Source organism: Procambarus clarkii, chromosome 45 (assembly GCF_040958095.1).
Source record: "Procambarus clarkii isolate CNS0578487 chromosome 45, FALCON_Pclarkii_2.0, whole genome shotgun sequence".
Lineage (NCBI taxonomy): Eukaryota > Metazoa > Arthropoda > Malacostraca > Decapoda > Cambaridae > Procambarus > Procambarus clarkii.
The window spans coordinates 8,279,245-8,294,302 of NC_091194.1; the positions used below are offsets into that span (position 1 = coordinate 8,279,245).

At 50.5% G+C, this 15,058-nt stretch overlaps 1 protein-coding gene across 1 annotated transcript; it reads left to right on the forward strand.

The window, feature by feature from the left end:
* The first annotated feature begins 6,055 nt into the window (after positions 1 to 6,055).
* On the forward strand, positions 6,056 to 7,199 carry LOC138350412 (pre-mRNA 3' end processing protein WDR33-like). The gene is made up of 2 exons (XM_069301045.1): positions 6,056 to 6,171; positions 6,548 to 7,199. The coding sequence occupies exons 1-2, from the start codon at positions 6,056 to 6,058 to the stop codon at positions 7,197 to 7,199; spliced, it is 768 nt and encodes a 255-aa protein (XP_069157146.1).
* Positions 7,200 to 15,058: the final 7,859 nt, after the last annotated feature.

Consider the following 15,058-nt stretch of genomic DNA (forward strand, 5'->3'; position numbering starts at 1 on the left):
CAAACTTCACATCACTGGAGTATAGACGACACAAACCTCACGTCACTGGAGTATAGACGACACAAACCTCACGTCACTGGAGTATAGGCGACACAAATCTCGCGCCACTGGAGTATAGACGACACAAACCTCACATCACTGGAGTATAGACGACACAAACTTCACGTCACTGGAGTATAGACGACATGAACCTCACGTGACTGGAGTATAGACAACACAAACCTCACATCACTGTAGTATAGACGACACAAACCTCACGCCACTGAAGTATAGACGACATAAACCTCACATCACTGGAGTATAGACGACACAAACCTCACGTCACTGGAGTATAGACGACACAAACCTCACATCACTGAAGTATAGACGACACAAACCTCACATCACTGGAGTATAGACGATATAAACCTTATATCACTGGAGTATAGACGACACAAACCTCACGCCAGTGGAGTATAGACGACACAAACCTCACGTCACTGGAGTATAGACGAGAGAAGCAAGACACGCCTACAAGACACACAAACACGGCCCACGAGGGGAGACGCCTCAGGATGTCTGGTACTCAAACAAGGAGTCTCAGAGGGGGTACCGCAGTACCCAAATAAGCTCACGACGGATCAGAACAGTTTTGGAGAGAATAAAGATAGTGAAATATGGATGTGGAACACAGTGTAAAGTGGAGGTAGACGCCATAACAGAGCTTTGTGTGGGGGGGGGGAGATATGACGGAGCCCTTGGAGAACTACCACAACTAGGTCAGAACAGTTTGGTGAGCACTTGTCTCAAAACCAACAAGCAAGCAAGTAAACACACGCATACACACACACACACACAGCTCTGGTAGCTGAGTGGACAGCGCGCGGCACTTGTAATCCAGTGGCCCGGGTTCGATTGCCAGCACCGGCAGAGTTTCTTTAACCCTGATCCCCCCTGTTACCTAGCAGTAAATAGGTACCTGGGAGTTAGTCAGCTGTTACGGGCTGCTTCCTGGTGTGTGTGTGTGTGTGTGTGTGTGTGTGCGCGCGCGTGTATGTGAAAAAAAAATTAGTAGTTAATAACAGTTGATTGATTGACAGTTGAGAGGCTGTCAATCAGCAGAGCAGAGCTCAACCCGTCGCAAGCACAACTAGGTGAATACACACACACACACACACACACACACACACACACACACACACACACACACACACACACACACACACACACACACACACACACACACACACACACGGAGGGAGGGAGGGCAAGAGTGCAGTGCACACCAACACAATTACAAGGTTGCAAAACTTTATATGACACACAGATTATAGGCAAGACGAGACACCTTGAGCGTCATCCTTATCCTCTAACTACTCTTAATTAATTGCACTCAAGTAATTACAAGCACACGTGCATAACAACGTAGCAACTAGACTGAGTTATACACACACTTTGTTGTAACAAACCTTGTGTATGAACCTGTACGAAGGCGCCCACACTGGAAGTACCCACACTGGAAGTACCCACACTGGAAATAACTAAACTGGAAGTACCCACACTGGAAGTACCCACACTGGAAATAACTAAACTGGAAGTACCCACACTGGAAGTACCCACACTGGAAATACTTAAACTGGAAGTACCCACACTGGAAATAACTAAACTGGAAGTACCCACACTGGAAATACCCACACTGGAAATACCCACACTGGAAATAACTAAACTGGAAGTACCCACACTGGAAATACTTAAACTGGAAGTACCCACACTGGAAATACTTAAACTGGAAGTACCCACACTGGAAATACCCACACTGGAAATACCCACACTGGAAATAACTAAACTGGAAGTACCCACACTGGAAATACTTAAACTGGAAGTACCCACACTGGAAATACCCACACTGGAAGTACCCACACTGGAAATACCCACACTGGAAGTACCCACACTGGAAATACCCACACTGGAAGTACCCACACTGGAAATACCCACACTGGAAGTACCCACACTGGAAATACCCACACTGGAAGTACCCACACTGGAAATACCCACACTGGAAGTACCCACACTGGAAATACCCACACTGGAAGTACCCACACTGGAAATACCCACACTGGAAGTACCCACACTGGAAATACCCACACTGGAAGTACCCACACTGGAAATACCCACACTGGAAGTACCCACACTGGAAATACCCACACTGGAAGTACCCACACTGGAAGTACCCACACTGGAAGTACCCACACTGGAAATACCCACACTGGAAGTACCCACACTGGAAATACCCACACTGGAAGTACCCACACTGGAAATACCTACAGTGGAATTACCCAAACTTTTGAAAGCATTATGAAAATGACACAAGATGTCATTATGAAATGAGATACGCAGGTGAGACGTGCAGAAGTCAAGCTCTTCTACACACACCTGCCGTTCTTGGCAGGTGTGTAGAGCCCCAAGGGAATGGAACACAACACCAACACGGATCGAATGTTTCGATCGTGTTCCAGGGTGTGGAACACGATCGAAATGTTAGAAGACCCAATGCTAAAAAAGATCACTCCAAGATGAGACGCCCCACCCCACAGCTGGGGGCCCAAGAGCTTAGGTGTACTCGATGGAACTCAAGCTCCACAATACATGATTCCAAGATGAAACACAGAACAGAAACCCTCCAACTCTCCCTAAGCCCCCCCCTCCCCCCAAATTATATACACGAGAATCTGAGTGAGTATATGTTAATATAGACACCTGCTGCATGGGTAACAGCTTCTCTTCCGTATCAACCTACCCTGGCTTTGCGCCCTGGAGAGGCTACTCCAGACCGACAACGAGAGCGTAACTCCATAGTCTCCTGAGACTGATGGATGCCTGCTATATGTGAATATTACACAAATATTCCTCTATAGACATCCATATATGCTGAAATGCATTTGAAAAAAACCCTCACACACTCACAGCTCCCTGACAAGAGAGAGAGCAAGCTTAGCTTAGCTGCCAACACCCACACACACACACATGGTGTCAGCAAGGCGGACAGCCCGTCTCTTATCATAACTCTTTATTCCATATTTCCAAAACATTTTTGCCCAACCACTTGGAGTGGACGGTAGAGCGACGGTCTCGCTTCATTCAGGTCGGCATTCAATTCTCGACCGTCCAAGTGGTTGGACACCATTCCTTTCCCCTGTCCCATCCCCAATCCTTATCCTGACCCCTTCCAAGTGATTTATAGGAACTTTCTCCTTTGGCTAGGTGTTTTCTCCTCATAGTTAGTTCCCGTCCATCTACGCCCCCCCTCCTGCCAAAAATATCAAAAGAGAGCACGGCCGCTGCCCACGCGGTCCCCGAGAACCCCCCTGGGCCTTGGAATCGGTTTCTTGTTATGAAAAGAGAAAATGCAGATCGTGTCACAGAAGACTTATAAAATGTTTAAATTCGGCAGCTGGTCTATCAAAACAACAGTCCCAAGTTTCCTAGCGTAGTTGCTGCCCCCCGTTGCTGCCCCCCGTTGCTGCCCCCCGTTGCTGCCCCCCGTTGCTGCCTCCCGTTGCTGCCCCCCGTTGCTGCCCCCCGTTGCTGCCCCCCGTTGCTGCCCCCGTTGCTGCCCCCCGTTGCTGCCTCCCGTTGCTGCCCCCCGTTGCTGCCCCCCGTTGCTGCCTCCCGTTGCTGCCCCCCGTTGCTGCCCCCCGTTGCTGCCCCCCGTTGCTGCCCCCCGTTGCTGCCCCCGTTGCTGCCCCCCGTTGCTGCCCCCGTTGCTGCCCCCCGTTGCTGCCTCCCGTTGCTGCCCCCCGTTGCTGCCCCCCGTTGCTGCCCCCCGTTGCTGCCTCCCGTTGCTGCCCCCCGTTGCTGCCCCCCGTTGCTGCCTCCCGTTGCTGCCCCCCGTTGCTACCCCCCGTTGCTGCCCCCCGTTGCTGCCCCCCGTTGCTGCCCCCGTTGCTGCCCCCCGTTGCGTGTACAGTTACCAGGTGGTGGCCGTGTTGAGGAGTTCGAAGCGTGGCTGACCTTGAGGCTCCTCGATGTGTTTAGTCTGGTCAAACAGGTGTTCTGTTTTCTTAAGGTTACTTTATCAAATTCCTCGGCACCTTCACTCTCACGCCCACACTGCTCTCACGCCCACACTGCCAGCCCACACCACCGTCACGCCCACACTGCTCTCACGCCCACACTGCCAGCCCACACCACTCTCACGCCCACACTGCCAGCCCACACCACTCTCACGCCCACACTGCCAGCCCACACCACTCTCACGCCCACACTGCCAGCCCACACCACTCTCACGCCCACACTGCCAGCCCACACCACTCTCACGCCCACACTGCCAGCCCACACCACACTCACGCCCACACTGCCAGCCCACACCACCGTCACGCCCACACTGCCAGCCCACACCACTCTCACGCCCACACTGCCAGCCCACACCACTCTCACGCCCACACTGCCAGCCCACACCACACTCACGCCCACACTGCCAGCCCACACCACCGTCACGCCCATACTGCCAGCCCACACCACTCTCACGCCCACACTGCCAGCCCACACCACCGTCACGCCCACACTGCCAGCCCACACCACCGTCACCACTACTAGCACCATCACCATCAAGGGAATCTACACTACCTACATTAGACCAATACTGAAACTTGCAGCGCCGGCCTATAGGTCACACCTTGTGAAGCACAAAATCAAAACTAGAAGATACAGAAGTTTGCAACAAGATTAGTGCCAGAGCCAAGAAGTTTAAACTACGAGGGAACTAAACCTCACAACCCTTGAAGAGAGAAGAAATAGAGGAGATATGATCACAATATACAACGTACTGAGGAGAATTGACAAGGTGGACAAGGACAGCCTCTGTAAATTGAGAGAAAGTAGGACAAGAGGACACAGGTGGAAGCTGAAAACACAAATGAGTCGAAGAAATGTAAGGAAATACAGGTACCCTGTACAGGCGGTCAACAAGTGGAACGCAGCGAAAGAAGTCGTGGAAGCCACCTCCAGCCACACCTTCAAGACCAGACTCGGCAAAGAATTTGAACGTCACAATGAATTATAACGCAACAGGTTCAACAAGACCAGTAGACGGGCCACTAAGAGGGCCACCTTACTCCCCTGTAGTCACTATAGGTAAACTGATCGATAAATACCACCACCATCACCACTACCACCATCACCACTACCACCATCACCACTACCACCACCACCATCACCACCACCACCAGAGGAAGGAGACGAGGGACTACAGGCCAGCCAGAGTGTGACACTGTCCTGCCTGCTGGCCTACACTGGTGGGAGGACGTGTTGGAGGACCCCAGACCCCCATCACTCTAGTAATTATAGTCATAGCTCCACCCTGTTGCCCTTCTCACGCGTTCTCTCACCCTCTAAGTCAAGGAAGGAGGAAATAAGAGGAAGAGAGGGAGGGAGGACCTAAGAGGAAGAGGAAGGGAGAGATTGAGAAGCATGGAGAGTAAATGGGAGACATTTCATTGCTAACAACTTGAATTCCAAACGATTCTTTCCTGTCTGTACCCTCTTCCATTCCGCCTCCCTCACTCTTCCTTTCCCCTTCCTCCCTCCCTCTCGTTCTACGCTCATTTCCCCTCATTCTACGTTCCCACTCCCTCGCCACCTCAGGTGAGTCCAAGTAGCAAGGGGTACTCACCTTCATAATGGCGTCGTGCACTTGATCTGCGGCAGGTGTGAGGGCCTCGGGGCTCCCCCCTCCAGTGTCCTGCCGTCGGAGGCGGGGATCCACACAATCAAAGAGGAGACGAGGCGAAATTCTCCTTATTGTCCACGCTTCGCGTACTTCGATCGCTCACTCTTCTGTTGAGCCACCGTCAGCGGTCCACGCCGTCAGCGGTCCACGCCGTCAGCGGTCCACGCCGTCAGCGGTCCACGCCGTCAGCGGTCTGGCCAAGCCTCCGGACGATATATTGTTCTCTGTAAACGTTTCCACACGGGAGCACAAGCGACCAACACCCTTTCTTACACTGGGCAGCAGACGGAACTACCTAACGGACGGGCGACACCTAACGGAGGATGAACCGTCGCTCCTGTAGTCGAGATGTCCGCATCCGGCAACGCCTCCACTGTTCAGCTCAGTGGTACAGCTGGGCAGACTAGCGGTGAACTAGCCGACGCAACACAAACGTTCACAGGAACACCGGACGGAACTAACGGGTGGGGGGTGGGTACCCGCCTGCCTTCGTGGGGCTGGTGCTGCACTAGCGTCGGGCACGCCAGGGGCATGTGAGAGGGCACACACCGCCTCTTGGAGTGAGCTACTGGCACTGGCACTGCGGCTCTCTCCCTGGCAGCAGGAGCCCCGCCTGGCACGGGGAGTATGTGGGTAACTGGGACCTGACGATACCCACCCGGCCAACACCGCTCGGGGCACTCACACAAGCAGGAAGACAACTCCGGGAAAATAGAGCCCGGCATGTTGTGATACAGACTACTTGTTCCCGAGACGGAATGACACAGTGGTTAATAACTAGCGCGAGACGAAGGGAAGGCATGTGAAACCCAAGAGGGAACCTTACAAAAACGCCCACAGGGGCACCTCCAGGGGCCCCAGGGTAGTGTGGAGCACCAGAGGGCACCTCCAGGGGCCCCAGGGTAGTGTGCAGCACCAGAGGGCACCTCCAGGGGCCCAGGGAAGTGTGCAGCACCAGAGGGCACCTCCAGGGGCCCAGGGTAATGTGCAGCACCAGAGGACACCTCCAGGGGCCCAGGGTAGTGTGGAGCACCAAGGGCACCTCCAGGGACACCTCCAGGAGCCCCAGGGTAGTGTGCAGCACCAGGGGCACCTCCAGGGGCCCCAGGGTAGTGTGGAGCACCAGGGGCACCTCCAGGGACACCTCCAGGTACACCTCCAGGGGCCCCAGGGTAGTGTGGAGCACCAGGGGCACCTCCAGGGACACCTCCAGGGGCCCCAGGGTAGTGTGGAGCACCAGGGGCACCTCCAGGGACACCTCCAGGGGCCCCAGGGTAGTGTGGAGCACCAGGGGCACCTCCAGGGACACCTCCAGGGGCCCCAGGGTAGTGTGGAGCACCAGGGGCACCTCCAGGGACACCTCCAGGGGCCCCAGGGTAGTGTGGAGCAGGGGACTCCTGCTCCACACTGGAACATCACAGCATCAGGAACGAGCGGCAGAATGATATCAATATTAACCAAAGGAATAAATATATACACATCGGAACCATAATTTTTGTAATATTTGTGATAGTGTTCGCTAGAGTTGTATTATAATAGTGTGAGTGTGTATGGTGTGTGTGCCGGGGTATTGTATGTATGGTGTGTGTGCCGGGGTATTGTATGTATGGTGTGTGTGCCGGGGTATTGTATGTATGGTGTGTGTGCCGGGGTATTGTATGTATGGTGTGTGTGCTGGGGTATTGTATGTATGGTGTGTGTGCCGGGGTATTGTATGTATGGTGTGTGTGCCGGGGTATTGTATGTATGGTGTGTGTGCCGGGGTATTGTATGTATGGTGTGTGTGCCGGGGTATTGTATGTATGGTGTGTGTGCCGGGGTATTGTATGTATGGTGTGTGTGCCGGGGTATTGTATGTATGGTGTGTGTGCCGGGGTATTGTATGTATGGTGTGTGTGCCGGGGTATTGTATGTATGGTGTGTGTGCCGGGGTATTGTATGTATGGTGTGTGTGCCGGGGTATTGTATGTATGGTGTGTGTGCCGGGGTATTGTATGTATGGTGTGTGTGCCGGGGTATTGTATGTATGGTGTGTGTGCCGGGGTATTGTATGTATGGTGTGTGTGCCGGGGTATTGTATGTATGGTGTGTGTGCCGGGGTATTGTATGTATGATGTGTGTGCCGGGGTATTGTATGTATGGTGTGTGTGCCGGGGTATTGTATGTATGGTGTGTGTGCCGGGGTATTGTATGTATGGTGTGTGTGCCGGGGTATTGTATGTATGGTGTGTGTGCCGGGGTATTGTATGTATGATGTATAGTGGGTATGTTGGTGTATGATACCAAAACACATGGTGAATAAATTGCGCCAAATAAGCACTTATCAGCGATTAATTACCAGCTTGAGAAAGGAGAATTGCAATAAACTGGGAAGTGAGGAAAATGCGGATGAATGGGAAGATAAAACTGTAATGATGATGGCGCAAGCAAGAACATTAGATTACCATATGAATCTAGCACAAATGAGGTGCAAAGTAGTTTACGAATAAGGAACAAGACAAAAACGAGAATAACCTTATCCAGTAACAAAAAAAGAGAGAAAAACGCGTAAATAATCATTAATAATAATGTAATAAAGACTCTCTCTCTCTCTCTCTCTCTCTCTCTCTCTCTCTCTCTCTCTCTCTCTCTCTCTCTCTCTCTCTCTCTCTCTCTCTCTCTCTCTCTCTCTCTCTCTCTCTCTCTCTCTCTCTCTCCATCAACGTCCAGCTTAGGTCCCATTCACGTCCATTTAAGTGCCATTCACGTCTCACTCTGACACTTGGAGTAGCCAAAATATTAGAGCACTTGAAATCATTATTTGGTCCACTTTGTAATGCTTAGTGTCCATCTCGCGACTCTTTTAGGAGTTATATATAAGTTTGAAGTGGTTCTTAAATGTCAAGGTGGAGCTTGGGGCGCCGGGAGTCAGTACGGTGGCCCTCGAGGGCCATTCTCAGCTACCAACATCTGGAGTAAAGAGTAGCCCAGAGGGCTTGCCTGCGGGCTGATTGTATCCATTTACTCCACAATTGGCGACCAAGATTGTGTGGAAACCCTGCGGGTTGATGTTTGTGTGTGTGTGTTTATGTGTGTAAGTGTGTGTGTGTTTACTATTTGTGCCTGCAGTATCCAGCTATTAGCTCTTGGACCCCGCCTTTCTAGACGATGTATTTGTCCTCTATTATGTCTACCACGTGTGTTTCTCACTAACACGCTAATACTGAATCATTTATACATGACAGTGTATTCCCTGTATACAGTTCTGTATTTTCCACAGGCGCTGTTATATTCTTTCTATTTGTTTCTGCCATCTTATCTGACAGACATCATTGGCACTGTATGACACTGTATTTTAGCTGTATTCTGGTCATATGACTTCAAGCCCGAGTTTCTGACAGCCAAACTCTGTCGGGTGCTGGGTGGAGTGAGATTGGGTTAATGAGTGAGTGAGTGGGTGGGTGTGAGAGGGGGAATGAGTAAGGAGTGAGTAAGACAGCATATCAGTGGGTCTAGGTCGAGGGAGATGAGTCCCCCTCGCAGCTGTCGTCTGCTGCATCTCAAGGCTGAGGGCAGCTGCCCCCCAGCCTGTGTCACAGGTAGGTCCCCCTCCTCCCCCTCCCCCCCTCTCTCACCTTGACCAGTGACCTGGTTTCCCCATCCCACCTCCCTCCCTCTCTATTTTATCTTTCATTTCTTCCTCCCTCCCTCCCTTCTCCCACCTTTTTTTACCCATGATCTAAAAACAATCATTTCTTCGGTTCTTGAAAGTCTTTGTTTGTGCTGTTTTGTGCTCGTTGTCCCTTGTTGTATTTGAAAACTTTTGAATATGCTGATGAGGACCATCTCTACCTCACCTGGATCTCTCTCTCTCTCTCTCTCTCTCTCTCTCTCTCTCTCTCTCTCTCTCTCTCTCTCTCTCTCTCTCTCTCTCTCTCTCTCTCTCTTTCTCTCTCTCTTTCTCTCTCTCTCTCTCTCTCTCTCTCTCTCTCTCTCTCTCTCTCTCTCTCTCTCTCTCTCTCTCTCTCTCTCTCCCTTTCCTTCATATATCTGTCCCTGGCCCTCCCTGCGCCCCCCTCGCCTCTCTGCACTTGGCCTGCGCGAGGGGCCCGGCGCCCCCTCGCCCACCTCCACACATACCTCCCACCTCAAGCCTCGTCCCGTTTTTATGCTAGACTTTCCCACCAGCGGCTCAAGTCCCGCCTCCCTCCTCTTCCCCCGGTGGATGAATGGACAGAAGACTAGATGAACAAATATATTTATGACTGTCCAATCCACACACTAGAAAGTGAAGGGACGACGACGTTTCGGTCCGTCCTGGACCATTCTCAAGTCGATTGTGACTTGACGATTGATATTGTGATTCATCGCCTGCATATTTAATTGTGTCTTTGTAAGATGTATTGCCCAGTTTCTAGTGGTATATAAGGTCTCGGGCAGCGACCCGGCTTTTATAGGCCTATACAGCCTTACTTACTGCCTGGACGTGAGGTCTGGCGTCTGGATAGTTAAGACGATGGGTGTCTCACGCTCCAACACCGTAATCTGGTTGGTTAATCTAAGGCCCAGGCTACAAAAATGCCGTTCAGCAGAGGCTAGACAGTTCTGGGGCAGATCTGGAAGGTAGAGAGATTGCTACAAGATGAATTGAATAGTCGAGTGAGTATGCAGATGATTGGCCTGGTGGATAGACCCACAAACTGATGGATAAGGTATATAGTGATCAAAGTATGAGTGTATAAATGTATATATACAACGGTGATAAAGTGGTTTCAACTTGAAAAAAATGGCCTCATGACAATGGAGGGACTACTAACAAGCCACCGGCTTTCCGTCCCCGTCGCGGCCACTAGATATATGTTGGCCCCCTCAGGTAAATATCTATGAAAATATATAATGATGGAGGTGTCCGTGTACATGTGCCCACCTGCATGTGAGCACCTCTGTACTAGTTCATTCACTCGTACCATCGGTGCCTTGAACCACGGACCTAACAAACAGCAGATCGGTTGAGCTGCTGCTGGTCTGGGGCTCACGGCTCCCAGGGACTAAGTGAATGAAATGTTATTATCCACGATATATATATATATTATATATATATATATATATATATATATATATATATATATATATATATATATATATATATATATATATATTGTGACGGTAAAGCGTTGGTGTTCGGCTGTTTCAAAAGCTAGGGGCAGGGCCTCGTCACATAATAGAAAAAAAAGAGAAAAGCTGGAGCTTTCGTCTGTGGTAAGGTAATGGGAAGACACACAGAACACAAGTAAATTAACAATGAAATTTTAATTACTTTAGAAAAACAAGACATGAATAAAGTTAAGCACATAAAAATATGAAAGACAAGTCAACAAACAAAATAATATGAATAATCACTGGCAAATGAAAAGTTACGTTAAGACAAGTGGGTTACAGTGATAGCAAAATAAAATATTAGTGATGCTGGAATATTGGCTTCGAGCTGCCACCTCCCTTAGTACACGAAAGCCAAGGCTTAGTCTACCAGCGAGAGATGTCAGCTGCTTGGAGCACTGAGATATTCTGACGATATTAGCGCACTGCAGCCCAGACGTCAACTTGTGGCGGAGGCGGAGGGCAGGTGCGATGGGACACCAGCCAATCAGCGACAGGCAGGCAAAGGATGAGCAGTTTGCTGGTTACGGCGGTGGTAGGTAGCAGGTGTCATTGTGTGCTGGGTACGATTTGCTCTCTGGGCAAAACGTTTGGCGATACTTGGTGGTCGTATCTTCTATATTATCTTATATATTGACGTACTTTGTAGGGAAGAGCAGGCTCAATCTCTCTTGAAAGAGATTATCGTCACAATATATATATATATATATATATATATATATATATATATATATATATATATATGTGTGTATATATATATATATATATATATATATGTAATTTATATTCAGAAGTGCTTGTATAGTTTGTGTATGCTTGAGGGTATGTATGTGTATAGTCTCTCTCTCTCTCTCTCTCTTCGCATTTAAGCGGATAGTTTAGCAACTCTAACAAAGTCTATTAAATCCCTGTAAAGTCTCAAGGCCAGAGAGTGCAGTCTGGCGAGCCTTCCGCCCTGCTTTGGTTCACCTGAACACATTAACTGAACACTTTGGTTCATCTGAACACATTAACTGAACACTTTGGTTCATCTGAACACTTTGGCTTGAACAACTGATTCGTGGTCATCACCACTGGGGGGGGGAAGGGAACGCTTTCCTTATATACAGGATTTTTTGTATTTAAATAAAATATGTAATAAAATATATTTTATTTGAGTGTTGAATGGGGAATGTATATTTGATGCTTGGTGAAAGAAAGTGTTATAAGCGATTCCTCAGTGAGAATTACATTCAAGTCGTCTCAATTTACATTTTGAAATCTGAGATTTTCCCGCCAATTTTCCTTACAAAACATAAACATTGCGTTCATTCGTCAGCTGTTGCTTTTTTTAAGTTAAAACTTCCGTGGAAAATTGTGTGAAAAATTTGGTAAGCCCCCCGAAAATATAATTTTATTTTGAAAATTTTTGTAATAGTTTATTGATGTTTATTCATTAATGACAATCTTTGGTGATTCAGTGACCATACAGGCATGCATGGTACCGCAGTTAAGGTGTCAATGTCATTCACTCAGTCGGGTGAAGAGTTCAGCGTGGACAGTAACTGGCTGGGTAACCGGCTTTGACTAAAAAAAGACCACGATTGGCTTATGTACAGGTTTCCTGTACCCGATCATGGTAGCCTAATTTAGTTTTCTATATATGCCCGAGAGTGGGAAGCCAGGTAAGCCGGTTGGCAAGGGCCTATATGATTTTGAAGAGGCCTACGTGAACAATATGGCTTGCCATTACCTTTCAATAAATCATTCTAGTGTTTATATTCTGATATGTTACTTGTCAGTACATCATATATATCTACACGTATACATATATATACACTTGTAGATGAAGCATATGCATTTAGCATTCATTATAAAAATAATGAATAGCTCGAAATGGGGCCCTGGGCCTCTCATCAACTGTGCATGTTGCTGCATTTGCAGGCATACAGACATGCAACATCTAAATATTGGCTTATTCCAACAAGAGAGAGAGGAGGAAGGTTGAGGGAATATGATATGAAAAGGAATTAAGTCAGTGGGAATGAAGGTGAATGCAAGAAGTAAGGAATGATAAGATAAGTGGAAACAAGGAAGAACAGAGTACATCGAGGATGGGGGAGTCAGCACCCGACGGGCCATCACCCCTTCCCTCCCTATCTCCCTCTCTCCCTCCCTCCCTCTCTCCATCCCTTCCTCTCTCTCTCCCACAGTTCCTCACCCTCCCTCCCTCACTGGCTATAAATACCACCGCAGACCGCCCACCTGAGCCAACACTGGTATTTCCGGCAACACCAGCCCTAACCTCGGCTTTGTCCACCCCCAGTCCTGGTGGCTTTGTCCACCCCCAGTCCTGGTGGCTTTGTCCACCCCCAGTCCTGGTGGCTTTGTCCACCCCCAGTCCTGGTGGCTTTGTCCACCCCCAGTCCTGGTGGCTTTGTCCACCCCCAGTCCTGGTGGCTTTGTCCACCCCCAGTCCTGGTGGCTTTGTCCACCCCCAGTCCTGGTGGCTTTGTCCACCCCCAGTCCTGGTGGCTTTGTCCACCCCCAGTCCTGGTGGCTTTGTCCACCCCCAGTCCTGGTGGCTTTGTCCACCCCCAGTCCTGGTGGCTTTGTCCACCCCGATCTTGGTGGCTTTGTCCACCCCCGGTCTTGGTGGCTTTGTCCACCCCCAGTCCTGGTGGCTTTGTCCACCCCGGTCTTGGTGGCTTTGTCCACCCCCAGTCCTGGTGGCTTTGTCCACCCCGGTCTTGGTGGCTTTGTCCACCCCCGGTCTTGGTGGCTTTGTCCACCCCCAGTCCTGGTGGCTTTGTCCACCCCGGTCTTGGTGGCTTTGTCCACCCCCGGTCTTGGTGGCTTTGTCCACCCCCAGTCCTGGTGGCTTTGTCCACCCCGGTCTTGGTGGCTTTGTCCACCCCCAGTCCTGGTGGCTTTGTCCACCACCAGTCCTGGTGGCTTTGTCCACCCCCAGTCCTGGTGGCTTTGTCCACCCCGGTCTTGGTGGCTTTGTCCACCCCCGGTCTTGGTGGCTTTGTCCACCCCCAGTCCTGGTGGCTTTGTCCACCACCAGTCCTGGTGGCTTTGTCCACCCCCAGTCCTGGTGGCTTTGTCCACCCCCAGTCCTGGTGGCTTTGTCCACCCCCAGTCCTGGTGGCTTTGTCCACCCCCAGTCCTGGTGGCTTTGTCCACCCCCAGTCCTGGTGGCTTTGTCCACCCCCAGTCCTGGTGGCTTTGTCCACCACCAGTCCTGGTGGCTTTGTCCACCCCCAGTCCTGGTGGCTTTGTCCACCCCCAGTCCTGGTGGCTTTGTCCACCCCCAGTCCTGGTGGCTTTGTCCACCCCCAGTCCTGGTGGCTTTGTCCACCCCCAGTCCTGGTGGCTTTGTCCACCCCCAGTCCTGGTGGCTTTGTCCACCACCAGTCCTGGTGGCTTTGTCCACCACCAGTCCTGGTGGCTTTGTCCACCCCCAGTCCTGGTGGCTTTGTCCACCCCCAGTCCTGGTGGCTTTGTCCACCCTCCAGTCCTTGTGGCTTTGTCCACCCTCCAGTCCTTGTGGCTTTGTCCACCCTCCAGTCCTTGTGGCTTTGTCCACCCCCAGTCCTTGTGGCTTTGTCCACCCCAGTCCTGGTGGCTTTGTCCACCCCCAGTCCTGGTGGCTTTGTCCACCCTCAGTCCTGGTGGCTTTGTCCACCCCCAGTCCTGTCCACCCCCCAGTCCTGGTGGCTTTATCCACCACCAATCCTGGTGGCTTTGTCCACCCCCAATCCTGGTGGCTTTGTCCACCACCAATCCTGGTGACTTTGTCCACCCCCAGTTCTGGTGGCTTTGTCCACCACCAATCCTGGTGGCTTTGTCCACCACCAATCCTGGTGGCTTTGTCCACCACCAATCCTGGTGGCTTTGTCCACCCCTAGCCAGCTAGTACAGCCCAAAGCCACCCACGTACTACAAATACAAATAATCGCCAACAGAACCTAAACACCTAACCTAACCTAACCTAACCTAACCTAATCTATGCCTATATATATGCACAATGTGCTAATATAATATAATATTAATTTATATTTGAGAAAATTCCCGTTTTGAATGAACAGCATGTACAAATTTATGAATGCGTCTGTGGGGTCGACCGCTGGATGGAATGGACTGGAGTCGAGGATGGGTTGTGTGCAAACCGTTTTTCATTCATAAACAGGGGGTTTTGGCGGGTGCATGGAATCAGTTTTGGATCTTTGG